This window comes from Diplotaxodon limnothrissa, linkage group LG10 (assembly GCF_057381915.1).
Source record: "Diplotaxodon limnothrissa isolate DT_005_m linkage group LG10, D_limnothrissa_male_GT1.1, whole genome shotgun sequence".
NCBI classification, from domain to species: domain Eukaryota; kingdom Metazoa; phylum Chordata; class Actinopteri; order Cichliformes; family Cichlidae; genus Diplotaxodon; species Diplotaxodon limnothrissa.
The window spans coordinates 18,795,628-18,823,121 of NC_140605.1; the positions used below are offsets into that span (position 1 = coordinate 18,795,628).

A 27,494-nucleotide genomic window follows, 5' to 3' on the forward strand; every position below is an offset into this window, starting at 1 on the left:
ATACTGTTACTACTGGATTTTCAGCTCTGTTTGTGCTGTAGCTGTTATACACTCCTATTTGACTTGTTAGGGTGTTTGTCACAGTGTTGGAAAGCTGTTATGCTCAAATTTGTAATTGTTCCCTACATCCACAGTTAAGTATTTACTAACAGCATGAGAGAAATATATTAATTACATCATATATCACAAAAGTAACAGCTGAGCATGATTTGTGAAGATGACCATCCTTGCTCTTTTTTAATTCTTTGTCTTCCTTGCAGACCTGAGCAGTGTTAAGATGATTGTGGTGCCTGTTGAACCCATGCTGCACTGTCAAATTTTTGTTGCTGTTTTGATATGAACCCCTCAGTGAGGGGATCAGGGGCCCGTTCTTCGTACCTCGCTAAGTAAGTTAGCCGGATTTGACTGTTGACGATTTTGCGTGATCCTGGATCGTTCGGTTCTTCGAAGCCCATCCGGGACTTGCTGTCATAGCAACAGAGCCATAAGCGTAAACCTGCTCGGGAGCAGGTTCACTTTATGTAAACAGGATTAGATCGCGGCCACTCAGGTATTTCCGCTTCATGTATACGAAAGCAACAGCGATATTTTACCACTGTTGTACCATAAATAAATAACATCAATGTAACTAAAGATAATGCAGCACTTGATCCTTTTATTGATGTCACACAGATACATACAGGTCATTTCCTAAAAAAGGGAAATGTACTATTAACATTCTATTACATGTATGTGATTATTACAGATGTAATTCAGATTTCAGAGTAGTAATTGCAATTTACTTCATGTAATCAAGATGAGAGACCACGGCTATAAAAGCGAAGGTGGATTTGGGAAGCCTGTTGCAGCCATGTCCTGTCCGTATACGCGAGCCACCCATTGCGGAAGGTGCAAGATTGATAAGGAGAGTCCTCAGAATCCAACGTATATTGCGGGACAGACAGGATCCTTTAGCTCAGCGCGACAGTGTGCTCATAGAGAGATATCGATTTTCCCGTGAGGGTATTATTCACTTAACCAACTTGTTGACGAGGGGGTGCAGGACCACCACCTGTCTTTTTTTGCGCTGCCCCTTTTCTTGGTTGCTGTTATAAACAAACAAACAGATTATTTCAGGGTCTCTGTCCAAGAGACGAAAAGCAATATAAGTGATCAATATTACCATTCTGTAGAATATTCTTATATTTCACTTTTACTTGTTCCCATGTTCTAGTGGGTCCTGTTGTGGCTCTAATGTGAAAGGGGATATAATGTAATATAATATAATGTAATATAATATTGGATAATATGGTGTGATATGATAAATCTACCCTACCACCTACTGGTGTTGGCCAGAGGGGCCGATGGCGCAATATGGCAGCCTGGCTTCTGTCAGTCTGTCCCAGGGCAGCTGTGACAGCTACCAGTGTGTGAATGTGAGAGTGACTGAATAGTGGCATTGTAAAACGCTTTGGGTGCCTTGAAGAGCGCTATATAGATCCACTCCATTATTATTGTTATTATTAAATTACTTACGAGTTTAATTTGTCAGCAACTTTCTGCCAGCCCTCTCTCCTTGCTTTTGCAGCCTTTGCAGTGTTCCCTTGCGTTTTAATTAGACTCTGAAACTCCTAAAATCCCTCACTCAAGAGTTCTTGCTCTGCTGCCGAAGAATACCGAGCGCGCTCCTTCAACATTTTCGCCGACCAATCAAAGGGTTGCCGATCAATGTTTCTACTATCGATGCGTAGCCCCTGTTGGGCCACCCAGTGATCTCACATTACTTCATCCAGCTATACTAATCGTCAACAACAGGTGTGTTCGGGGAACCGGAATAGCGAGCTCAGAGTTAGCGCGATGATTTGATCTTGGATGTGTCATTTGATCTTGGATGTAGTAAGCGACGTACGAAGAACGGGCCCCAGGTCTTTGCAGCTCAAACTTAAGTTTTAACTTTGTGAAGTCTGAAGAAGAGTGTGTCTTTTATTATAGTCCATCTGAGAGATGCAACGGCATACATGAACTTTGTTTTGTAAATTTGCTGTTTCGTTTTTATTTGAATTTGGTTTTTATCTGTGCCTTTGTGGCAAAAAAAATACATCAGTAAAGTCAAAGATTATTGGCCAACATATCATTGTATATTATATACATAATACATTGATACACATTGTTTTATGTTGATAATGTCTGTAGTGTCCATTTCTTTTGGGCTATTCTGTTTATATTGAGAACAGAACCCAGTTCTTTGTATGTGTACACATACTTGGACAATAATGCTGATTCTGATAATAGATTTACCAGGCACAGTTGGATTTGCAGCAGTGAAGTAGGGCTGTGCGATATGACCAAAATCTCATATCCCGATATAAGAATTCTATCGTCCGATAACGATATAAATCACAAAAATGTAACATTTTGTGTAAATTCTGTAAATCTCGGGCAGCTCGTCTTGCAGGAAGTGTTTCCAGCTGCGCGTCATGTAGCTGGAGTCGAGTGTTTTAACCGATGCATGAAACTATACATTTTTAGACATAAATTGTAAAGGCCGCCGTTTTCTTTGTGAGTATTTATTACACAGCGTGCTGCGGGGAAAAGCCTGTTCTAACGTTTGAGTCTAAGGTGTATTTTTTTTTAGCACCCGGCGGCTCTTTTTTAATTCTCATCCGTAAATAATCTGCTCTTTCACGTGATTTAGTTTATTTTGAAAAGTCTCAACAGGATCTTGAGCTTTATTGTGAAAGTAACATAAACAAGCGGACACCCGATGCTGTTACCATCGTTGTTGCTAACCACAACGCACAAAAACAGGGGCTTTTACCGTCCGTAGTGTGGTTATATAAAATATAAGAGAAAGAGAGAACTTTAAGAAATTAATATAGCCACTACAGTGACCATCAAAACAGTTTATTTTGCGACACCACGAAACAAACGATAGCGTAAAATGAAACGATAGACGTTTTTATATCGTCATCCGATATGTATCGTTATATCGAACAGCCCTACAGTGAAGTGTTCCTTTGTGGATTCTTGCCCCTTGTTTGTTTGCAAAAATAAATCTGTATGTGTATGCTTACATATGCACAGTATTTATCTGTGTGATAAATAACAGGTTTTCCACATTTAGCTGTATTTATTTGTAAGTAGAGAGTCATGTAGTGAAAGCTTAGTGACGGCGCTGAGAGACGTAGTCATGTCACTGGATATATTTAGCCAGGTCCCTGTGGGGGGGCTCAGCAATAGTAAAGTCCTTACTGTAAGAACATTTCATGTAACAACAGCAAACAAAGCTTCCGTTTGGCACTCTTCTGTTACGCATAGCTGCACAGAGATGCTGCAGTTCATATATTTTATATACTGTGATCTGAATGTCCAGAGAGGGTAAAAAAAATCTGTCACTATATACACAGACATTTCCTGCTCTATGGTAGAGGTAAGGGTGTCCGGTGAATATACTGTATATACAACTGGGGAATAAATGGGTCGCTTATGTCAAACTGATATAATTACTGTCATGACAGTAATCCTAGAACAGATCCCAGATAGTTACTGAAATGGCTGCATACCAAGCAGGCCTGTGGAAGATGTGATCTGTGCTACATGTTGTAATAAGTATGAAAAATAAAAACCACAAAAGTTATTTTGATTTCTGTATACCACAATTTACCACTGCTAGAAATTAAAGAATTAAGACTGTGGTGTCTCTGTGGTTGTAAAATAGTGTGCACTTGCTAGGATCAGCAGGTTTAATGTTGTAGCATATTACAGGCTGTAGCCTGACACAAAAACAATTTTTTTTAAAGATACACAGGGCAAATAGGAGAATTTACTGTGGATTAATGATGATATTTTGTAGCTCATAGAGTCTGAATGCTCTTCTGGGATCAAATTAAAATTGTAAAAGCACTTCTAATCAGCTTTGATCAAACATCTGTAAATAAAACATTTTAAAAAATGCTTTCTTCATGCGCTGAGTGCAGTTAGGAAGGCAGCTGATTTGAAAGATCATCTAAACTCTATTAGTGTCTGTGTATGGGGAAAATCTGTCATTTTATTTATTTGTTTTTAAATGGTACCCTTCCACAGTAGTGATGTGCAGCTGAAGCTTTGCACACCTGCACACATGCGTGTGTTCATGCATACTTGCGTGCAGGAGCGTGAGCGGTGTGTTAATATGTTGATACAGGCGGTTCCTGTGACACATTCCTGCACAGCTTGGCTCAGATCAGACCAACTGATAATTTTAGCTGTGTGCCTGTGTTGGTCTGTCCTGCTGTGTGTGGACAGTGAATACAAGGTAGCACTTAATGTTTGTCATCCACTGCATCATTCTTGCCAGAGAACCACACGTTGTTTGTGTGTGAGTGTTTGTAACATGTCAGTTAGCAGTCCGTCCTCCCTGTTTTCCTGGTTTGCCAGCATAGCAGCAATCTGGCCTTAAAAGCAGACAGACTACTGTAAACATTAGGTTTGGCATCACAAATGACTGGTTATTATAGTATAGTTTTAGAGAGAGGCAGCAATCCACTAGAATCCTGCAATCCTGAACTATACTTCCAAACTACATTTGAAAACCTTTCCTAGTCCTTTTGAATTAAGATGGATTCAAAGAGGTATTGATTTGTCTCTGTCGTCATTCTGGTCCAAGTCTTGTCAAACTGAGCTGTTATTTTGTGCACCTGGAGTTTGCTTTAGACATTCGTTCCAGGTCTTTGCTTGCACAGTATTTATGCACAGCATTTATTCACAGAGTCTAAAGGATGTGCAAATGATTAATCCGCTGACCTATCGGCGTGACGAACAAATGACGGAATTTCTAATCCCCTCAAGTTAATGACTTTTCACCCTGTTAGGGATCCCAGCTGTAATGCACATTTATGATTCAGCATGGCAAGGCCTGCTTAGAATGAGCACCATGAGAAAATACATTTTCACAGTGAAACAAGATGTTCTGCCCCTTGCAACCAGAGAGTTAGTTTCCTCCTTTATGTGGTGATGGTTTCTGCTATGTGATGGGCATGTGAGCAAAATTCCCATTCACATGGTTACCTGAACTGCTAAATACTAAAAAAAAAAAACAAAACCAAAAAAACCATAGATAAAGAAGGTCCCATATACTTCAGCGTACCTGAAATTAATATCACATGGTTTTATTATGCCATGTTAGATGAAACTATCTGTTTATGTAAATATATATTTAGCTCAGGGCATCTACTCCCCCAGTTATTTAAAGAAACAAATTATTTCAGGATCAGCTCCTCTACCCCGTGGCACATGTTCTTCTTTCACTGAAATAATTCTCTCTGCTGGGAAAGGCAGAGTTGGGTAGGGAAAAGAAAGAAGTGGAAGAATCTGCGAATTGTGTCATTTTCTTTGAATGTGCTGTATCTACCTTTAGTATTCTGGAGTATATTTTACACTGTGGGATAAAATTTGTACACACTGCTGTGTTACAGGCTCATAAATGGCTATTTGAATTCTGTTCTGATGTTCTGTGTAAAAACCATTCAAGAGTAATGAATGCCAATTTCAATGAGAGCCAAAAAGACAGGGGTTGCATCTTTTTCTCTCCAAATTTGGTCACGTATTAGGAGGTTGTTACAATTTGAGAGTTCTCATACACTGGCCCTTAATCATACACACTGAGAGATGTGAAGGAGGCTGTATCTCCCTATCTGAGCTGCTTGTGTATCTGTTTCTCAAGGCTTAGTGCAGCTGAACTTCTGTGCTGATGTCTGCCTCGATCTTATTCATGCAAGAATCTCTTGATGAAGTTCTGTTTGCATTAAAGTGAATACGTCGATGGATAAAATGGCTTTCAGGTTGCAGCAGACACAGAAACGTGTTTTGTTTATGGTTTATTCCAGAGGTGTATCGGCTGAACATTAAACTCCAGCAAATGCATAAGGATTAAAAAGTGTTGCTCCAGGGTACAGCTTTACTCTGCTGCTACACTGATTTTAGAGGCTGTACTTGCCAATTATTCTGCAGGTTTTGCGAGTTAACTATGAAGACTTCAGAGTATGATGTGATGTTGTTTAAAGTTCATCATCAGAAAGGGTTTAGGGGTATGACATGCCAGTACTGAACGCATAATAATATGTGTAAATAATCTATTAGCGGGGAATTATAATATTATTTTGACAGACCTTGATGCACATTGCCATCCAGCACAAAACAAGCAAGGCAATGCAGTAACTAGCTAACAGACTACTATGAAAACATGTAGGCAATAGTGGCAATATCAGTGAATGAGCAGGTCGACAATAATTGAAACACCAACTTCTGCTCATATACTATGATTATATACACTGACCGACCATTTTATTAGCTACACTTTGCTAGCAGGTTATCAGAAGACAGTTACACTTTTGTCATAAAGGGATAGCAATAATACTCAAGTAGGCTGTGGCATTTAAACAATGCTTAGTTGGCACTAAGGGGCCCAAAATATGCCAGGAACTTACCCCCCACACATTCAACCTCCACTAGCCTGGATTGTTGATACAAGACAGGATGGATTCATGCTTTCATGCTGTTTACATACAAAAGTTGCAGCAGAAATCAAGACTCATCAGACCAGGTAACAAGTCCAAAGTTAGTTGACATGAGTGAAGCCGACTGCACTCTTCTGTTACTGTGGCGCATCTGCTTTAAGGTTCAACATGTTGCGCGCTGAGAGATGCCGTTCTACATATCTTTGGCTGTAACGAGTGGTTATTTGAGTCACTGTTGCCTTCCTATGAGCACACTGCATGTCTGCCCATTATTTTTTGGCCTCTGGCATCAACAAAGCATTTTTTCTATTTTCTTTATTAGAGCATTGTCTGTAAACCCTAGAGATGGCTGTGCAGGAAAAGCCCAGTAGATCGATACAGATCAGTCTATCTGCCACATTCAGAGTCACTTATATCAGCTTTCTTCCTCATTCTGATGCTCTGTTTGAATTTCGCCAGGCTGTCTTGGAGACAGTCGACGCTCTACTTGGAAAAGTTTGCTTGGCAGTTTATTTTTTTTATGCTCATGGACACAGCTTGAAAAAAACAATTCTAGTTGAAACTCTTTAATGACATACATCGTGTAATTTCTTACAAACTAAATGACATAGTGGGCAGCGGGATCCAAAATCCTTAACCCTTTGAGGCTTTAGATTGTTTAAGTCGTCATTCTTAATTTTTAATTTTTCAGCAGTTTACAATTAGAATATAGAACTAATGGTCTAAGAAGAGAGAGTGGAGTAAAAAGTGTGACATTTAACATTTACAGAATAATTGCAGAAGGAAATGTGTCAACACTATTGGTACTTAGACACTGGCCTCCACTAGTTTGCAAAGCCGAAAGGAAATTTGTGTTAAGTGGAACATCCGCTGCACAATTTATGCATGCACACACCTGCTTTCCCTGAGGCCAGCCGTTGTGTAAAGACAGTTTGATAACTGCCACTGTATTTGACAGAAAGCATCACTATTTTCTTTTTACCCTTCAGTCAAGTGACATTCATGTACAGTATACCTGTGTTTACTGCATGCTGACAGTAACTGGTCTTTCTTACAATAGTAGATGTATATAGTCTCAGCATCTACGTAGCCTAAAACAATCTGTCTGATGAATTAATGATCTGTATTTAGACAATAACTTGCCGAGAATTCAGTTAGAAAACCTGAGATAATAAAACCTTATGCAGGCATAACAGCCAGCATTATGCAGGTCAGTACTTGCTGTGATGCTCTTTATTTTTTTTCATTGGTAACTTTGCACACATTCGCACATACTGATGGATACTAAAAAACAAACGAACACTGAGGACTTTGTGGCCATGCTTTGAAGTGTTGATGCTATAGCCAGTTTACATGAATGTAGCACAAGAGCATGCATAAAAAAACTGCAGGTCTATACTATGTGCGGTAGTTATGCACAAGAGAGGCTGATGTGAATGTTTGGCTCCTTCTTAATGTTGGAGTCATTTTTATGCTGGTCATCTGAGGATCCCTGTGCTTTTGCACAGTGCGTTTGCAATGCTGGGCACGTGCCTGGTGTGTGAAGGGAATGAGAACTGATAGCTCTATATATAGAAATACATACATGTATGTAGGGATTTAAGAGTGGATTGCGCAAGAGAATAAAAGGTTGCTGAGCACACAAAGGGGGATTACACGTGCTGGACCATACACACCATCTTTGTATTTTATGCTGGTGTATATGTCTTTGTAACAACAAATTTGAGAGTGAGGTATGCTTTTTATTATGTGATTGCTGGCTGCCGTGTGACTGCTGTGGGGCTATAGTATGACTCAGAATTGAAGAGCTTATGTGTGTTTGAGGAATGGTGTCAGACCTGGAGCTGTCAAACTCTAGCACCATCACAGCAGTCTCTGAGATCTCAGTATCATGTTCCTTTTCATCTTTCCTGTTCAATTTGTAATTGTAGAATAAATAACCAGCAGTATTTGCGTGTTCCTTGTGTTGCTTCTGATAGATTTTTTTTTAATTCTCTGAATTTCCATCATTTCCACATCTTTCCAAATGTTCTCAGCTGAGCTTCCAGAGAGTTTGGCAGAGAAACACTACGTCATGTAGGTAGAGCACCTAACAGACAACAAGATCAAGCAAAAAATGGCAAAATATCAGGTAATAATGGATTGGATTTATATAGCGCTTTTCAAGGCACCCAAAGCGCTTTACAATGCCACTATTCATTCACTCTCACATTCACACACTGGTGGAGGCGAGCTACAGTTGTAGCCACAGCTGCCCTGGGGCAGACTGACAGAGGCGAGGCTGCCATATTGCGCCATCGGCCAACACCAGTAAAGTGTCTTGCCCAAGGACACAACGACCAGGACAGAGAGCCCGGGGATCGAACCGGCGACCTTCCGGTTACAGATGCGCTTCCCAACCCCCCTGAGCCACAGTGCAGCACTGGGAGCCCCATGTGCAGCACTGGGAGCCGGTATGTTATTGGCTCCAAGAAAGTACAGCAACCCCTTGTTACTCACGCTTATGTAACATTTCTTGTCACATCATTTGCCACGTTGTGTCGGTTCTCACAGGACTGACAAAAAGAAAAAGAACACCAAAGGCCCCACCAAAAAAATAATTAAAAACAAACGCAGCGTGAAAGCTATTTGATTACTTGATTATTTTTTGTTCACTCCCTGAAGTGAGGGTTGGATTTTATTTCTTTGGGGTTTTAAGGGAACATCCCTTTCATCGCTGTCATTACTCCAACCCTGAGGCAGAATGGTTTCTTTTGACTGTTGACATTACGCAAGTCGCAGGTTTAACTGCAGCTGTGTGTTCATCCAAAAGCATTAGTGTAATAAAAATGAAAAAGACTTAATTGCAATCTTTATTTATTTTGGAATAAAAAAGAGAAAAAAGGTCTTTTTCGGCACACTCCTTTCATATTACCTTTACTTATTTCAAGGGGCTCATTGGTGATACCAGTGGTGGTTCATCTTCTTCCCATTTAATAACTGCAGGTGTCATATATTCTGAACGAACTGTCGCTTCAGCAGAAACTGTGGAGAACTAATAATGCTTTTGAGTGCGAGTGCTCACTGCAGAGATGACAAGGGCCTTTTTGAAAAGGTGGCCCATGCTGCAGTGATGCATTGAGTATATTGGTCATGCCAGATACCCTCTCTATGGAACCCAAAAACAAGATGTGCTCATAGACTGTTTCATCCAATGGTGACATGTTAGTAAGTGCTATCTTGTAACTATCAAGTTGCACAAGTTTTCAAACCGCTTGTTTAACAGTTATAAGTGGCTACAAAAATTCCTTGCGCTTTGAAAGTGCCATACAATGCCACACAAAAATGTACAAAACTGTGCCAGAACATCGATGAGGCAACAATAAATTCCCTTCAGACGGCTGCTCATATCTCATTCTGTCTTCATCCTCTTATCCCTCTACTTCCTGTTACATCTAGCACATCAGTCTGCGTTTTGAGTTTAGGATGACAGAATTTTGGAAAGGTAGGTGTGTGTGTGGGTGGGTGCAGAGGAAGTAGAGCGTGGGAGGAGAGAGGACTGGACTTAATCCGAACAGATTAAATGTAGATTGATGTTTTTTGTCAGAGAATCGTCACCTCTGGCTTCAGATTATACTCTGACCACATCACAAGGACGGGTCATTTAAGGGATTGAGTGCAAAATTATCCCACGGCAAGAAATTTCATAATGATGATCCCCTTTTCAGTTCAGAGTGTCCGTCTTAATCCGTGCATATGTGTAATTTGATACTAGATGGAGAGGGCATATGCTCTGATATTCTCACTTAAAGTTATTTTTTTGTAAGTGACTTCATGAATTATATAAGTCTGTTTTATTTGGCTGCCCTAAATGTGTCTGCAAGCATGCATCTGCATGCTTGGATGGCCAAGTAATGACATAATTCCTCATAACTGGATACTAGATTATACAAATATAACATATATTCTAATCATTGTGCAAAGTATTTCACAAATTTAATTATTACTCAGCAGGACTTTTGTGCAACATGTTCTTTGGATTTTAAGATTTTCTGTCCAACACTCACACCCCCCAGTCCAGCGCAAATTGTTGGCCCATGATGCAATACATCTTGCTTGCTGGTTTAGGTTTCCCAGCCAATCAGAGCACAGCAGTAGGAGGGCATAGAGTGAGCTCATGCTTGTAAACGGCACTGACAGTAGGAGGGACTTTCAATTTACAGTCCCACCCTTTGTTGTCATCCCCGCTCAGCCCTCTTCAGTGCGTGTGCCTTGCATGGAAAAGGGAAAAGCGAGAGAAGGAAAAGGGAAAAGGAAGAGCGGTCAGAGGAGAGAGACTAGAAGGCAAGAGTGTGTGACTCAGGGCGTGTGCTGGTTCTTGAGTGCTACAGTGGCTTAACACAGAGTTGCCATGAAGTCTTCTAGACAGATGTACTCCACTTCACCGACAGTAGGTAGTGTCTCTGTCGACTTTGTGTTTGTTTGTTTTTGTTTTCATGTCCATGTTTGCCTGTGTGTGTGTGTGTGTGTAAATGGTAAATGGCCTGTATTTATATAGCGCTTTTCTAGTCCCTAAGGACCCCAAAGCGCTTTACACAACCTGTCATCCACCCATTCACACACACATTCACACACTGGTGATGGCAAGCTACAATGTAGCCACAGCCACCCTGGGGCGCACTGACAGAGGCGAGGCTGCCGGACACTGGCGCCACCGGGCCCTCTGACCACCACCAGTAGGCAACGGGTGAAGTGTCTTGCCCAAGGACACAACGACCAAGACTGTCCAAGCCGGGGCTCGAACCGGCAACCTTCCGATTACAAGGCGAACTCCCAACTCTTGAGACACGATCGCCCACGATCGTGTGTGTGTGTGTGTGTGTGTGTGTGTGTGTAACTTTACAGTATCAGCTCACCTGTCATCACAGTGGAGTGTTGGTGTTTTGTGTGTTTACACAGGCTGTCAGCTCTTATCTGTTGGTGTTGCACAGGTGTATCACAGTGAGAAGACAGCAGAGAGTATCATACTTCTCCTGCATTATTTCTCTGGCCTGTTAAAATGTCTCGCGCTCTAACCCATCTCTCTCCCACCATGCTTCTTAAGCGAGAAGAAGACATTTGATATCCCGTCTTGCCACTTTTTCAGGTTTATCTGCATGTGTGTTCTTTAAGAGAGAGTTCACCCAAACTGTGAGGATCCTGTGGTACGGTAAAGCACCAGCAGAGGTTTCGGTCGTGAATGAGACGAAGAACATGGTCTCTTTTGTGTTCTGTAAAGCCAACAGTAAACAGAACGTGACACATGCGCTTAAGCGCACACACAAAAACAATTAGCTCAGCACTCAAATACTATAATACTGCGAGTTTGGGGAATTACTTAATCTAAGGTCACCAGCAGCATTGCTGCTATTATTACTGTGTTTATAATGGCCAGGAGAATTATGACACATTTTTGCTTTTATGGTATTAGTTGGCAGCTCTCTCAAAGACGCGTCCTCTTCATGCATAATTTTTCTTCATGCATCCTGAATGTGTTTGGCTTTATCCCATCCCAGTGCCTTTAACTGCTGAGTTTAAATTCTAAATCTGCTTCCCTTCACTCACTTTAAAGCCTGTCAGTTAAAAACTGGTCATGGATACTTTAGACCATCAAAACTAAGCATCGTGGCCTACTTAGGAGTTTAAGTGAGCATGAATGAAGATGGGGCCCGTGTCAAAACTTGGTCTGCTGAATTCATGTAACCGTGTACACGCACGAGTGTATTCATTCATGTGCATCCACGGCGGTCAAATCTTCTTGATGTTACAGCGTTTGCTTTTCATGTCTCCATCAAGTTCATTTTAAAGCTCGAAAGTGCAAAAGGTTTGCCTCAGCTATAGTTTAGATACAAAAATAAAAAAAAAACATGTTAAATTAAGTTTCTTTTTTGAAAGTTGCATCATCTCACACTGCTACTTTAATCTTTATTCCAGTGTTTTAAGGAAGAGTACTTATTATTTGGCACTTTTCAGACTCCGCATTCTTCTTTCACAGCGGTCCACCCAAGAAAAGTGCTGTGAAACCAGCAGTAGATGAATGGACACAAATCACCTCACTGTCCTGCTGTCCCGAGGACCGGTGGTCTTATTTTAGCCTCACTGTCATTGCTTCCTCGTCTAGTCACTAATACACGAGTCTAAATTTAGACAGACGTCATAACAGATGATATTAGTATCGGTGTGTTCTAGTACAGAAAAACAGAATGACGGAGAAGTGTGAGAACTGTGCTGAAGAACTGAATACATCCTGTAGTTGATCCCCCCATTATTTCTACACTCGGGAGACATTCCAGCTTCTTTTCATTGGAGTCCAGCAAAGACAACTAGATACTCTTGAAATGCCGGTTTAAAGCAGAGGACTTATGGAGAACAATGCATATTTCGATTTAGACAAAACATAAGCTACTTACCGCTAATCATTTCCGTTTGACACCCTGCATGTCTTTAACCCGAGTAAAAATGTGACATGTTGTTCTTGGAGTTGATGGCTTAAGATGTGACCTTTACCCTCCCAGTGTGGGGACTGTATGTCATTGGATCCTCTGTGCAAAGACTGGAAAGATACAGCTTGGCTTTTACCCACTCTGGTGTGTGAGTGTCCGTGCGCGTGCTCATGCTCGGTGGGCAACAACTAACAATAGGACACGAGCGGAGATGGGACAGGGGATTGAGAGCTGTATTAGATCCAGCAGCGACAGATGTGCAGACAGGAGGGAAAGTCTGGTGGGGGGATAATGATAGTCAGTGTGTGTCTGTGTGTGTGTGTGTAATGTTTATAACTGCTTTCCTATCATTGTGTATTTACTTGAGGCATGTACTACTCTTCGCTCACCCCTCCATCTGTATGAGCACATGAGTGCATGCCTGATGCATGAATAATGCATGTGCTGACCTACTGAGAAAATGTGGCTGGATTCATTGCTGTTAGCAACAGAGAGATGAAAATGATATGAACAGCATTCAACAAAAGTGCAAATTCAAGCCATGCATCAAGTCAAGCTATGTGGTTATGACCTCTTGTTACGTATGTACAATATTTGCACTGGATGCTTGTTTTCAGTTAACACCTGATCTTGCAAGCGATGCTTCACTAGCATTTTTTTACTGCTGTAATTAATTTTGCCGTATTTGCTGACCTTGCACTGCTGAATGTGAAAGTGGGCCATGTGGAGGCAGCAGGGGTTTGTGTTGCTAGGCAAAATATCCATACCTTGCATCATATATATAGCTTTTTTTTCCTAATGTGAGAACAATAACAGACTTCTCTGTTCTGGTCACCCTACAGTTGGTTTCTGGCTTTCATGTAACTTCTACCTACAGAGGTGTGCTGTTTGCTGTGAATGTGAAAATGTAGCTGTGTGGTTCATAAAATAAGAAATTAAGCCTATTCCAGCTTAAACTTCTTATGTTTTTTTTTTTGTATGTTCAAAACTACGACTGTTTCAATGGATTATTGTGGATTTGTAAAAAAAAACCAAAAAAACAACCCTTTTGTTGAGTGCTTACTTGCTCGTTACAAAGCCTTTTCTTTCTTACGCCTTCTTTGCTTATTTTTGTATTTTATAACTTTAATGTGTTACTCACGCATTTGGCCATAATGGTTCATGTGCATCTGCTGAGCATGAACTGCAAGCCTCTTTCAGCTCTCTTTCAGATGACGTTGCTCTGGTATTAACCTAGAAATAACTGCATAACAGTGTGCTTGTTCTGATCAAGGCATTAAACAGCTTTGTTTTGCTTTGGTTCCTGGTACCTTCTCTGAAAAGTTTGCTGAACAATAGCTCAGCAAAGAAGACCAAAGAAAAAGCTGGAGTGCAGCATTTTTCTTTAATATTTTCATCTTTCTCTTTCTCTTGTTAGGTTAACTGCTGTCGTTGTCCGTGGCTTTAAATTTCCTTTGCCATGGCCAAGCGCGAGGCTGGAAGTACCAGCCCTGTGGTGCGTCAGATAGACAAGCAGTTTCTGGTCTGCAGCATCTGCCTGGATCATTACCGCAACCCCAAGGTCTTGCCCTGCCTGCACACCTTCTGTGAAAGGTAACTAATGTTTGTGCTGTCTGCGTCAATGACACCGGTCAGGAGTCCTAATTACTGCTGCTCGCACTGTCTGCTGCATGTAGCTATTTCTGGCCATTCAAAGGAGCTACAGTACATTGTTTACCATACCTGTCTCTCTTCTAGTAAATCCTGTCTCTTACCCTGTTATCATAGAATTCCTGTCATACCTACACGCTGGCCAATAGAGGAACCTCGTCTATTGCAAATCCCTACACACAATTAAAAAGCTCAGAGCGCTTCTCGTCACTGACGCTGCTGGGATAAGTGCATTCCTCAGCATCAGGGACTGTCAAGGACTGCAGTCTGAAAAAAGGCTCACTGTTGAGAGACACAATTACAGTGGCTCAATCCACAGTTTCTTGGGAAGGATGACACCCCCTCAGGTGACAATGCTAGAGCCGAGCCAAGCAGGAGGAAGCTTTTTGAAAGCTTGTTGTGGGTCATGGTGGGAGGATGGAGAATGAAGAAGGGGCATATTGTTGGCTGCAGAAGAAAACCAGGATTATGTTTCAGACTGGTTTGCTCCTAAACCCACGATCTACCAAATATTTATCGAATGGCTTTTTAAAAGCCACACAGTATGAGATAATTCTCTTTTTTTCCCCCATGCAGTCTGAGCTGCATTTGCCCACCGGAGGGCAAGTTTAATCCCTGGTTTAACTGGATAGCATGTGATGTGGAGTCCTGCTGAGGTGAACAGATTTTTGTCTAGGGCTATACGCAATATTTCCGGACAGATGTTTTAATGCTGGGGTGGGTTTATGTACTTTAAAGAGGGGTGTGGTGCAAACCCCCGCTGGGCCTATTCCTTTTGGGAGGGTGTTACTTTGCTTCATTTTGCTCCCGATGTCCTCTGTATGTGATTGTCATTTTTGCATATAACCTCAGGATACGACTACTTCATAATATAGAAATGATGCCAAAATAATTACATTTTACAACAACAGTAAAAGCAATTAGAATAGATAAATAACATTTTCTTACCCTTGAATCCCTGCCTGCTGCTCCCAGCGGGCTTCATGTCTGATTTTTGACAAAATATTTGATAGAAAAAATGTTTTCGTTCAACCTCTCAGTTGTTCTCAGAAGCAGAAACAGGGAGGCTTGGCTGATACGAGCTTGTATGCTGTCATAAATTAAATATAATTGTTCCAGCATGCAGCCTAAGCAGCTGCCAAACATACTTTTGTAAAAACACAGAGACTTATCCTGAGAACTGACTCAGGGTTTCTTACTGTATTAATCGCCAAATCATTAACTACAGAAACTAAAGAAATACAGCTGTACATCACCTGAGGGTGGGCACCTGGGCTGTAGACAAGGAATGCATTGCAGTCTGCATACTGCACCTGAGAGTTACTGACTGGCTTTGGTTTTTTCCCTTGTTAGCGTCTAATGTTGTTGATACACTCCAGTGGGCTTGTTAACCAAACCTGGAAAAATCTTTAGCATGTAGAGCCAAGCAGGATAGATGTGACTACTAGCATGCGTGAAGCCAGGCCAGAATCCAAACTACACAAACGCACACATAGATGCACAAACAGAAAAAAGCCTTAAAAAATGCACTTCACATGTATTCATGATTGAACTGTTTTGCCTCTTAGTGACTCTGTTAGTCAAATTGATTTGCCAGATGCTCACTTACTCAAAGAGAGTGTACATGTTTTCTCTCAAGCCTGTGGGCTCTGTATTGATTTAAATCCACTCTATTGCCTTATTTGTTGTGACAGGAGCACTATTTAGGCACTGCCTCTCTTTATTATGTGATTGCTCTGTCTTCCTCACACCTTCCTCTTCTTTTTTTTTCTGCTGTATTGGTTATCTAAGTTTTATATTTATATATTTGTTGGCCTCTTCCTTCAGCTGTCTCCAGACCTACATTCCCCCTGAGTCTCTGACACTCTCATGCCCAGTGTGCCGGCAGACATCTATCCTGCCAGAGAAAGGAGTTTGTGCCCTGCAGAACAACTTCTTCATCACTAATCTTATGGAGGTTTGAAAACACAATGCATTAGCCAGATAATTCAAATGCGCATTACAAATAACAAAATAAAGAAATACCTCCTTGTTCCACACTGAATATAAGAATGTATTGCATTAGGTCCTTCAACGAGACCCAGAGTGCTCGCGGCCAGAGGCCTGCAGTGTGTTGGAATCAGTCAGTGCTGCAGCTGCAGGGAAGCCGCTCTGCTGCCCAAACCACGAAGGAAAGGTGAGAAGCTCTTTTGAGATATGCTACTCAAGTCATCACCTTACCTAAATTCCTTTCCATGTTATTTCAAGCAGTAATTGGTGTAAAAGGAACTGAATGTTACATTAATTTCTTTTTTTGCAAGAGAATGACTCGCTCTGTCTCCCTCTGCAGGTGATGGAGTTCTACTGCGAGTCATGTGAGACAGCCATGTGTTTGGAGTGCACAGAGGGCGAGCACAGGGAGCACATGACTGTTCCTCTGCGGGATGTGGTGGAACAGCACAAGGCTACGCTGAAGACACAGCTGGATGCCATACACAGCAGGTGGGGGTCTTGATACCTCGGGAAAGCTTTAAGCAGCTTAAGCATTTGGTCCAGACCTTAGGCGATCTGTGCACACTGTGCCTCATCTGTCAGACATTTTCATTGTGTTCAGCTGCTATGGAATACATTTTCACCTTGTTTCATGTTGCAGGCTACCTCAGTTAACAGCAGCCATTGAGCTGGTGAGTGAGATCTCTCGACAGCTGAGTGAAAGGAAGAATGAGGCAGTAGCGGAAATTACAAGTACATTTGAAGAGCTGGAACAGGCGCTGCATCAGCGCAAGACGGCCCTCATCACAGACTTGGAGAATATCTGCAGTACCAAGCAGAAAGTTAGTTGATGACCAGTTCATTCACTCATGTATATGCACATGCATATGTTTTTGTCCTTAATACCAGAGATTTATTGCTTTCTTGACATTTAATTCCTAATTTTCCTCTTTTTTAATGTATTCAGCTGCTTTTTCTCATCTTCAGTATTGTTTTAACATGCTCTACTGACCCTCCTGTGTCTGTTTTCTCTTATTCCTTCTCATTCTTGAGCACAGGTCCTGCAGGCCCAGCTTTCAGCTCTCCTCCAGGGGAAGGAACATATTCAGAGCAGTTGCAGTTTCACAGAGCAAGCTCTCAGCCATGGTAGTGCTACTGAGGTGGGCAGGCAAATTTTTATATACCAGCAACCTGTCAAACAGGATTATAGGATTTGACTCTCAAGTTTCATGCAGCAATGTAGCAGAATGTCTGTTCTGCAGTAGTTATATTGTTCTGTATTAAAAGGTACAGATGGGGGGGAAGGACTTTAAATAAAATACAGTATGCATCTCCTGTAAGAATAGGTGCTGCTGGTTCAGAAGCAAATGAGTGAGCGAGTAAACGCGCTGGCCAGACATGACTTCCCAGAGAAACCTCATCAGAATGCACACCTGGACTGCCAGGTAACGACTGCTGTCTGTTGTGACCTCTGTTTTTATTGTGGTGGTTTGACTGATTCTCCTACATTGTCGCATCGCAGGTCTGCGTGAGTCCTGTCGAAACTTTTTATTTTTCACGTGACTGTAATTTGACTACATGTATAACAAGCAGTACTCAGAAAGGACAAATCTCCACCAAGGCAGCTCAATCTGTGGGCAGTGTTTACTTTTATAGGATTTTTTTTATATATTCAGTTTGTTTTCTTTTTTTAAATGTAATGAAAGAAGCTTGTAGTGCAGCAAAAGTAATATTTACAATTCCCATATACCAGCAGATTGAACAGCAGGCATGCAATGCTACAAAAACATTACCTCCTCGGTGTGGGTAATAAAACAAATGTATAAACCCAGTCGTAAAGTACCATTAGCTTGTTAGTAGTTACCAGCTGCAGACACAGAAAGACTTAATAATAAAAAATAATAATAAAAAGTATTAAGAAACTCAAAAATTCAAATGTGCTGTGTGTTCAAGGTGGAGACCGAGGGCCTGCGGCGCTCCATCCAGAACCTGGGTGTTCTCCTCACCACAGCAGCTGTGGCTCACACTTCCGTGGCCACAGGAGAGGGCCTCCGCCATGCAGCAACTGGGCAACACCAAACTATTACTGTGACAACAAAAGACAAAGTACTGTCTCTGAATTATGTTGCTTTACTATCGTAATATTGTTCTGCTATATGTGTAAATTAAGCCATTTACTTTTTGCTTTGGCTCTAATGGGTTTACTGACATTTATTTGCTTTTCTTGTGTGTGGCTATTTCAATTTAGCTTTTCATTTTAATTCATAGCATTTATCAGAGTTCGTTTCCAAAAGTTATTTCACGGTGGCTACTCTGGTCACCGAGGCAATTTTCAGGGATTATTTTTATGAAAAGAAATCTATTATAAGCTTCTCATGCATGTGTGGAAAGTGCTTCTTTTGTGTTGTTCGGAAATTGACTCAGTGAACCCTATCTGCAGGATGGGGAGCTGGTGCGGACAGGAAACGCAGTTTTAAAAGCAGAGATAACGTCCGCTGATGGGAGCCGGGCTGCAGAGACGGAGATAACGGACAATAAGAATGGAACATACGAGGTGGGCTACACGTTACGCTCTGAGGGAGAGTACTCGTTTTCTTTGCTGCTGTACGGACAGCCGGTACGTGGCAGCCCTTTCCGACTGCGAGCAGTTAAGCCGTCAGATGTTCCGCAATCTCCAGACGATGTGAAGCGGAGGGTGAAGTCCCCCAGTGGCACGGCTGGCCACATACGGCAGAAGGCAGTGCGACGGCCTTCCAGTATGTACAGCACGACTAAGAAAAAGGAGAACCCCATTGAAGATGAGCTCATCTACAGAGTGGGTAAGAGAGACACGGAAAAGCAAATTATGTCCTACACAAGTTACATTATCTTTGTTACAAATCAAGAATACTTATGTCATCATTTATTAGCTTCTAAGCCACAAGACAGGCTTTTAAATTGACACTCTCCGCTCCAGGCAGTTGCAATTTCCAGTTCATGCCAATAGACTACACAATAAAACTTTGATCTGGCTTGATTGTTTTATAGATTTTTTTTTATAGACAATTTGGCTTTGGCTGAGATAAAAAAAAATGTCACTGGCATTCAAAGGTTTTGCAACTTCTTCATATTATTTAATTCAAGCAAGTTTCTGTAATTTACTTTTGAACTCTTTTGCCGCTTTAAACAAACTTTCCCAAGCCTGGGAGACAGGAAATGAATCCAACAAAACGTATGTCATAGTTTGGTAAACGATCGGCATGAGTGCACAGTGTATAAGACTGGAGACTAATGTGAAAATGGTAAATGACACATTTCTTGAGTATTTGCCTTTTTTTTTCTGTCAGGTTCTCGGGGTAGAGAGAAAGGCGAGTTCACAAATCTCCAGGGGATCTCAGCCTCTAGTAATGGCAGAGTGGTGGTGGCTGACAGCAACAACCAGTGCATACAGGTGAGGCAGTGTAGCCACGTGTTTCACAGTGATTGCACAGAAGTGGATATTCAGACGAGTGTACTCTGCCGTACACTCTAAAACTGTTTGCTTTGATGGACCCAATTGCAGGTTTTCTCCAATGATGGCCAATTCAAGATGCGCTTTGGGGTCAGAGGTCGGTCTCCAGGGCAGCTGCAAAGACCAACGGGTGTCACTGTTGACATGAACGGTGACATTGTGGTGGCCGACTATGACAATCGGTGGGTCAGCATCTTCTCTCCTGATGGGAAGTTTAAGGTAAGATCTCTGTGCAGGCTGAACAGCACTAAATGCCTCATTTAAGGGTTGTTCATATGTGAAATCTATTAAAAAATAGTCTTTTGGTGTTTTTCTGCCTCACCATTTACCTTCTGCTTGAAAAAGTGCTAAACTACTTTTTTGTCTCTCTGCATCACAGAATAAGATCGGTGCAGGACGGCTCATGGGTCCCAAGGGTGTGGCTGTGGATAAGAACGGACACATCATCACTGTGGACAACAAGGCTTGCTGCGTCTTCATCTTTCAATCCAATGGGAAACTTGTGACCAAGTTTGGAGGCAGAGGGACTTCTGACAGACAGTTTGCAGGTGAGAAGGAGGCAGCCACTGCCGGGGAGGAGACAAGCAAACATCTGTTATGAAATTTTGAATATTTGGCAAAATAATTAAAGTGAGTTAAAATATACTGAAAGAAATAAAAACACACTTCCATTATTTAGGATAACATTTTTTATACTTCTTTAAAGGAAAATAGCAAAGGTAAATATCTGACTGCACAACAGTGAAATGCATAAAAATCAAAGGTTAATTTATTAAAATAATTAATCATTAAGGGAAATATGGTTGGTATAAACTCAATGTGTAACATTCAAGTAAATTTCATTTGACCATATTCCATTAAATGTAATGTTGTACACTGTAGTTACATGGAAAATTTACATGTAATCAGATTACTTCATTTTATGCATAAATATTTTTTGAGTGTAAGTAACAGGATTGTTTTAGTAGACAGTAAATCAGGATTTTGAAAGTGTTTGCAATGTGTTTTTTATCATTGTTTAGTATTAGCAACTAAAAACCCTCATTGTGAGCACCATTACTAATGTAGGCGCAGTTTAAAGCGTCAGCTCTGGGCAGCAAACAGCATGAAGAATATTAAAGACAACACTGGCTGTGTGCCCGTAACTCCCACGGTATTACTGCATTAGCCGGGCAGCAGCACCCCCCTGCACCTCCCTGCGCTTTTTCTTCTTTGGATGTCTTTATCTCTGACTAGCTATTTTTTTTCCTTCCTTTCTTTCTTTCTTTCTGTTCTTCCTTCTGTTTTCCAACTCAGAAAAACTTGGCCCAAACATAAATAAATCTGGCTCAGTTTTCAGTAAGTACTAAGTGTGGCCTTGCTGCAACCTTAATCCCACAGTGCAGTGCCCTCTGTCTAACCCAAATCCGTGATCATGTGTCTGACCTCCTGAGATCTCTGATTGTTTAAAAAAAAAACCCTGCAGGATGAAGCTGTGCCTGTGCAGCAATGATCAGAGATGAGATTACATGCCATTGTAATAATTACATGAATCATAATTATTCTTTTTTAAGATAAGTTTGTTGTGTGTATTGTGCTTTGGGTGAAAAACGGCTATGAAAAGAGAGATCGGTGTGAATGAATTTTACTGTTTCCAATAACTCATTCTGTGGTATTTTAATATAATCAGTTTCGAGGTCTGCTTTTAATGATAAGTTAACTGGACGAGTAACCCAACCATCAGTGTAAGCACTGACAGTATGACTAAGACAATATAAATATTCTGTGATTGGGCAGTGCATGCATAACAATGATTTAGGCCTTGAGCCTCTCCATATAATTTAACTTTCAGTATTGACTTGAAATGTTGCATGAAAAGAAGCACAACATACTACTCGCATCCAATCAGAAGGGTTTCCTATTTTATAATTGCAGCTTTAGACAAACTATAGATGAAAACTACATTTAGTCAGCCTACTAACAGTGAAGCCAATGCATAAACAACAGGAAACAGTCTCTGCTTTAACTACCAACATAACCTGCTTCTGTCTCCTCATCCAGGCCCGCATTTTGTTGCCGTGAACAACAAGAATGAAATTATCGTGACCGATTTTCACAATCACTCTGTGAAGGTAAGAAAAAAAGACGACCTATGTCTGAGTTTGCCACCTTAGCTGTGATTTTTATTTTAAAGGGAGGCCGTGCACATGAAGATGCTGACCGAACTTTTCTGGCTTTTTGCCTCAGGTGTACAGCGCTGATGGGGAGTTCCTGTTCAAGTTCGGCTCTCATGGCGAAGGGAACGGCCAATTCAACGCTCCCACTGGCGTGGCTGTGGATGCCAATGGAAACATCATTGTAGCTGACTGGGGTAACAGCAGAATACAGGTGAGGCAGCTTGCAGTTTACGTGTAGATGTAATTTTAACGCCGTTGCTGTGTTTTGTTGTGACAGAATTGCTGAAAATTCTGACCTTTTTTTCTGCATCAGGTGTTTGACAGCACAGGGTCCTTCTTATCCTACATTAACACTTCGGCAGACCCGCTGTACGGCCCCCAGGGCCTAGCGCTCACCTCAGATGGACACGTGGCTGTTGCAGACTCTGGCAATCATTGCTTTAAAGTTTACAGATATCTGCAGTAGACTGAGGGGAAGATGTCGCCGCCACCACCAACTCCTGCTTTAAAAAGCAATGTCACATATTTCTTGCAGAGAAAAAGTTGCAACATGCCTGCACACTTCCCAGAGGCTCCATGTCCACAAATTAATTTCCTGTTCATTTTGTCTGTAAATACTTCAAGGATTTAATGTCCAGAAATGATATTAAGAACGAACTTCCAAAACATGCAATTTTAATGTTTTCAAAGACAAAATTGGCTAGATATCACAAAAACTACTGACTACTGCAAGAACAGAAACCATAATTACTGAAACGGCAGTGAGTTCTTGGATTACTTCTATTTTTAAAAACAATCAAGCAGGTAAACATATCTCATATAGAGACTTTCAAATACTTGCGTTTTTTTTTTTTTTAAAGAATGTGAGACAGCCTCTGCTCAACTATACACCTGCAAAGTTAGATGACTACATCTTGTACAGTCGCGTTGCTGTTACATGGCTAAATAGGTCCATAGACAGACATGCATATATCAAAAACACCTAAACAATCAATTAGGCATGTCTATATTTTGTCATTCTTGGTTTGTCTAACTTTAACTTTCCATAAAGCTGAGCTATAATGCTTCTCTCCACCTCATGTTTTTATTCTCGGACTCTACTAGAGTAGCTTTGCATGATTCTGTCTGAAACAAGCTGTTTTAGTTTGAGGTTTGAGATGGGCTTTATCAGCAGATGGGCAGTGTTGCGCTTCTCACAGAGCTGCGTGCCTGAAAATCAATAATTCAATTTTGGTACCTAAAAATTTCAGCTTAATAACTTGAAATGTCAAGTTATTGAGGGAAACAGAGTGCTTTAGGCAGCTAGAAGCCTGAGCTATTAGCGCATGGGAATTATTTGCACAAACACTTGGCTAAATTTGTGATTAGTATCAATGTCACAGTAAAAAAAAAAGTTTGTGTGTGTGTGTATGAATGACATAGATTAGGTATAAGCATAATAGTTTACTCTGATTGGCTTAGAGCCTAAAACTAACCAACTATCGACAGGAAAAAATGAACAGGAAATTAACCCCTGGCTCAAAGGCCTTTTAGCTCTATTCCCCAAGTGTATCTTCACAGCCTGTCAGTCTTAAATTGTTTTGGCAATGCAGATGGGCAACACTCAGTATCCAGCAAACAAGGCAACGCAATGAAGATTCCCTGTTTCCTGAAAGGAACATGATGCTTTATGAGTAAAAAAAATGCTCAGGTCTTTCCTTGAACAACGTTGCATGTTCGTGTGCTCTGAAAATGATCTTCTTGTCACTGCCTTACAATATTCATCAGCGAACTCTGCAGAAACTTCAGGAATGTGTTGTTTTAAAAGGAACTGCTTATCATTCTCATTCTGCACCTTATCAGTCTGACATGATCACTGCACAATTAAAATTATTCTTATCATTGTTTTTTTTTTTTTTTTATTTCTATTTAGCCATAAGATGAGTTTACGTATATGCAAGTTGTTTCATTTTGGGATCCAAAGACAAGCATCAAAAAGCACAGTAGTTAAAAAAAAAAGGCTAAATATCTGAACCAGCTCCCCTTCACCCTAAAGTCGGAGCCCTACTAGCAAAACAAAATAATAGTAACTAGTCCTTGCACTTTCATATATTCATACCTACAATTCACTGTAGTTGTGCATATGCACATTTACACGTATGTATATATTTATACATATATATATGGATTTGGTGTCTATATAGCCTACATATTCCAGCACTTAAACAGAAACAAGGTCACGCCAAGTAGTTAACTGAATGAATGAAACATCAGTGGAACAAAGTTGTAATAAGTACATATTATTTGCTGTATTCTTTTTTTTTCCTTTTTGCAAAAGAATTTATTTATTTACAAATTTCTTTTCTACATAATTTGTTTGACAAATTATTTTTCTAATTGGTCGGTTTGAACCTTCTCCTCCTCTTTGCCAAACTTAGCTATACCATTGTAACTTGTAGCACTCAAAGCTGTTTTCTGTTTTTGACTCTTCCCGGTCAAACAGTGACGTTTCCTTCTGCCAAAACCTATTGTTGTAAGTTGCTGTTGAACATTGCACAGAATACAAATAATGAGAGTTATATAGTTTGCAAGAGTAATATATGCCTCTATGTATAGTTCATTTTGACATAATCAGAACGTGTACTGTATATTACAATCATATTCCTGTTGTAGCTGACAAGCACTTTTATCGTGGATTTTCCAGGATTTGTATTCATTTGCTCTGTAGTTCAATGTTTAGAGGTTTTTGTTTTTTTGTGCGTGTGGCTCTTACAAAAACACCAGCTAATATGCAGTGACACAAAATCATCTCTCACCTGTGTTTTAGAAATACTGTCTGTCCCCCAGTACTGACTCATTCTGATTTTCCATCTGCATTTCCTATTTATTGGAAAACTGACAGATTGAGCTAAACTTCCCTTCTCACTAGACTGTATTTATTCTTTTTGTTGTTGCTTTTAACTGTCAAAAGACATGTGGGGGGAAAACTGAAGCACACAGTATTAATAAAATGACATCAACTTTTGTGTATACAACTGTGTACTACAAGAGGCCATTTACAAGTAATCAGTCCGTTCATGTATCACGGGGAAGGTATGATTGTAAATTAAAGAATGACTAAACTACTGCAAATTGCCTGCTTTGTATAACTAAACTTTAGTTTATGTATTATACAGTAGACTCATTTTTACAGTGAATTTTCAGTTGTTTTCCTTTGTTTCTTGGCCAGATTAGATATCAGCATCTCTCTTCATGCCTACTTTGCCTACTATGCCAGTTGTTTTTTTTTTCCTGATGTCAAATGAGATAAAACGTCACTTGCCTGCTTCTTGGCTTCTACTGGCTTGGCATTTGCAATAATGTTAAAAGAACTCGACATCACTGGGACTTAAGACATGAGAATCATATTCTCACGGCTTTTTTTTGCACAGAAAAATGTTACTTAATACTTTATAAAACACATTTACAATACACTGACACGAAGCCTCTCAAGAGACCTTTGTATAAATCAAATGAGTCATAACAGCCCGGCCTTTCCAGTTTCTTGCAAGACACCCCAGCAGCCAATAACTTTTAAGCATTTGATGAATCAGTCTCTGCTGGTGTATAACAAGTGTTTGCTACACACCAGGCATTCAGTGGTGCAGTGTATAAATAGATTCTTAAATATAAGGTTAGATTAAAACTATCTCCTGGTAAAGCTATTTAAAAAAGATTGGCTAGAGTGAATAAATATTAACCTCTAACCTTCAACCTAAAGGATGAAAATGGCAAGCAGCCTGTTTTGTTAGTAGAATGAACCAAAGCTATTAGCATTTTTATCAGCTGGATGTAATAACTCAGCGTAAATGAAAGCTGATGAAAACGATACAGTCATGGTAAACAAAAATGACCTTTAAATTTAAAAAGTGTAAGTCTTAAAAGTAAAACCTCAGATAAACTACAAAATGGCCTTCCACCCAACCGCAGGAACAGCATGGGGAAAACATAAGTACACACTTAATGCTTTCATAGGAATTAAGGGGTCATACAAAAGTTTTAAAAGTCTGGAGAGTCTGTTAGGTCATTTCCAAACAAGTTTTCAGAAAACAAAGCCTACCACATTTGGACACCTGGGCCCTATTTCAGGAAGCCGGTTTAGTGGAAAAACTGAGTAAGTATACCCTGAGTTAACGAAAACTCTGGGTTTTCAGTTTCACAAAGCGAGTTCAGATGAAGCCTCAGTGAGTCACTATGACGACACACTCAGTGAAGCTAACCTGCCCCCTAGCAGGTTTACTACAACTAACCCTGACTGTCTCCGCCCCTTTGTCGGAAACCTGACAGTAGGAAGTGTCAGACATGGCGTGCCCCGTCCTTGAAGAGCCAGTAGATCGTGAAGCCCAAATTCTCCGCAGAGCTCTCCGCCGGGAGAGAGTGATCAGAGCGTGTTTGGACATTTTATCATTTCCTGATGATTTTCTGTGCGAACGTTACCGTTTCACAGCACAATCTATAAGTTATTTGGATAACATCCTCAGGCCATATATTACGCATGTGACACATCGCGGACATTCTCTCAGTTCTGTACATATTATTTGTATTGCACTTCGTTTTTTGCAAACGGGAGCTTTCTGTATAATATTGGTGACGCTGAGCACGTTTCCAAGGCTACCGTCTGTCGGGCAGTCAGGAATGTTACAGTTGCACTGAAACGTCTCCTGTACTCGTCTGTGGTGTTCCCCAGTCATAGACCCACAAGATTTATCAAAGAGGGATGCCACAAAATTGCAGGTATCAGGATGAACAAAACTTAATTTATGATGTGGTGATACTTGGACTACTACTTAAATTTTACATTTATTTCCAGGGTTCCCAGGCGTGATTGGCTGTATAGATGGCACTCACATTCCAATCATTGCTCCTTCAGTAAATGAAGGAGACTATGTGAACAGGAAGTCTTTCCACAGCATTAATGTACAGGTACATAGTTCCCTGTAGCATTTCAAACTAACAAATTATTTCATTATAGTAATGGATGCTAATTTGTGTTCTCTGCACTGTGAAGATCATATGTGATGCTGCCAACATTATCACAAATGTGGAAGCCAAGTGGCCAGGCTCTGTCCATGACTCACAAATATTCCGTGAATGTACACTGAGCACAAAATTTGGACATGGTGAGTTGAGAATACTTTAAAATATATAAAGACCAATTGCTTCAGGGACATTTGAACTGAAGTGTATCCTTCTGTCTTAGGAGAGTTCACTGGCTACTTGCTTGGTGATATCCATGTTTACCCTATTTGCTTACCCCTTACCCTGACCCGGGCCC

At 40.7% G+C, this 27,494-nt stretch overlaps 1 protein-coding gene across 3 annotated transcripts in view; it reads left to right on the plus strand.

Moving 5' to 3' along the window:
- Positions 1 to 25,304, plus strand: part of trim3b (tripartite motif containing 3b) — a 29,338-nt gene extending 4,034 nt beyond the window's left edge. The window contains exons 1-17 of one of the 3 annotated variants that reach the window (XM_085364538.1): positions 10,695 to 10,906; positions 14,352 to 14,527; positions 16,412 to 16,541; positions 16,650 to 16,760; positions 16,914 to 17,065; positions 17,217 to 17,397; positions 17,614 to 17,715; positions 17,902 to 18,000; positions 18,509 to 18,661; positions 18,996 to 19,374; positions 19,882 to 19,985; positions 20,097 to 20,264; positions 20,425 to 20,593; positions 21,342 to 21,383; positions 22,086 to 22,156; positions 22,272 to 22,412; positions 22,515 to 25,304. In XM_085364538.1, coding sequence (XP_085220664.1) covers positions 14,394 to 14,527; positions 16,412 to 16,541; positions 16,650 to 16,760; positions 16,914 to 17,065; positions 17,217 to 17,397; positions 17,614 to 17,715; positions 17,902 to 18,000; positions 18,509 to 18,661; positions 18,996 to 19,374; positions 19,882 to 19,985; positions 20,097 to 20,264; positions 20,425 to 20,593; positions 21,342 to 21,383; positions 22,086 to 22,156; positions 22,272 to 22,412; positions 22,515 to 22,667 — 2,289 coding nt within the window. In that variant the 5' untranslated portion in view covers positions 10,695 to 10,906; positions 14,352 to 14,393 and the 3' untranslated portion in view covers positions 22,668 to 25,304. Of the gene's footprint in view, positions 1 to 10,694; positions 10,907 to 14,351; positions 14,528 to 16,411; positions 16,542 to 16,649; positions 16,761 to 16,913; positions 17,066 to 17,216; positions 17,398 to 17,613; positions 17,716 to 17,901; positions 18,001 to 18,508; positions 18,662 to 18,995; positions 19,375 to 19,881; positions 19,986 to 20,096; positions 20,265 to 20,424; positions 20,594 to 21,341; positions 21,384 to 22,085; positions 22,157 to 22,271; positions 22,413 to 22,514 lie in introns of those variants that run through there. The other 2 variants (XM_085364537.1, XM_085364539.1) reach the window with 2 other exon arrangements.
- The last annotated feature ends 2,190 nt before the right edge of the window (positions 25,305 to 27,494 follow it).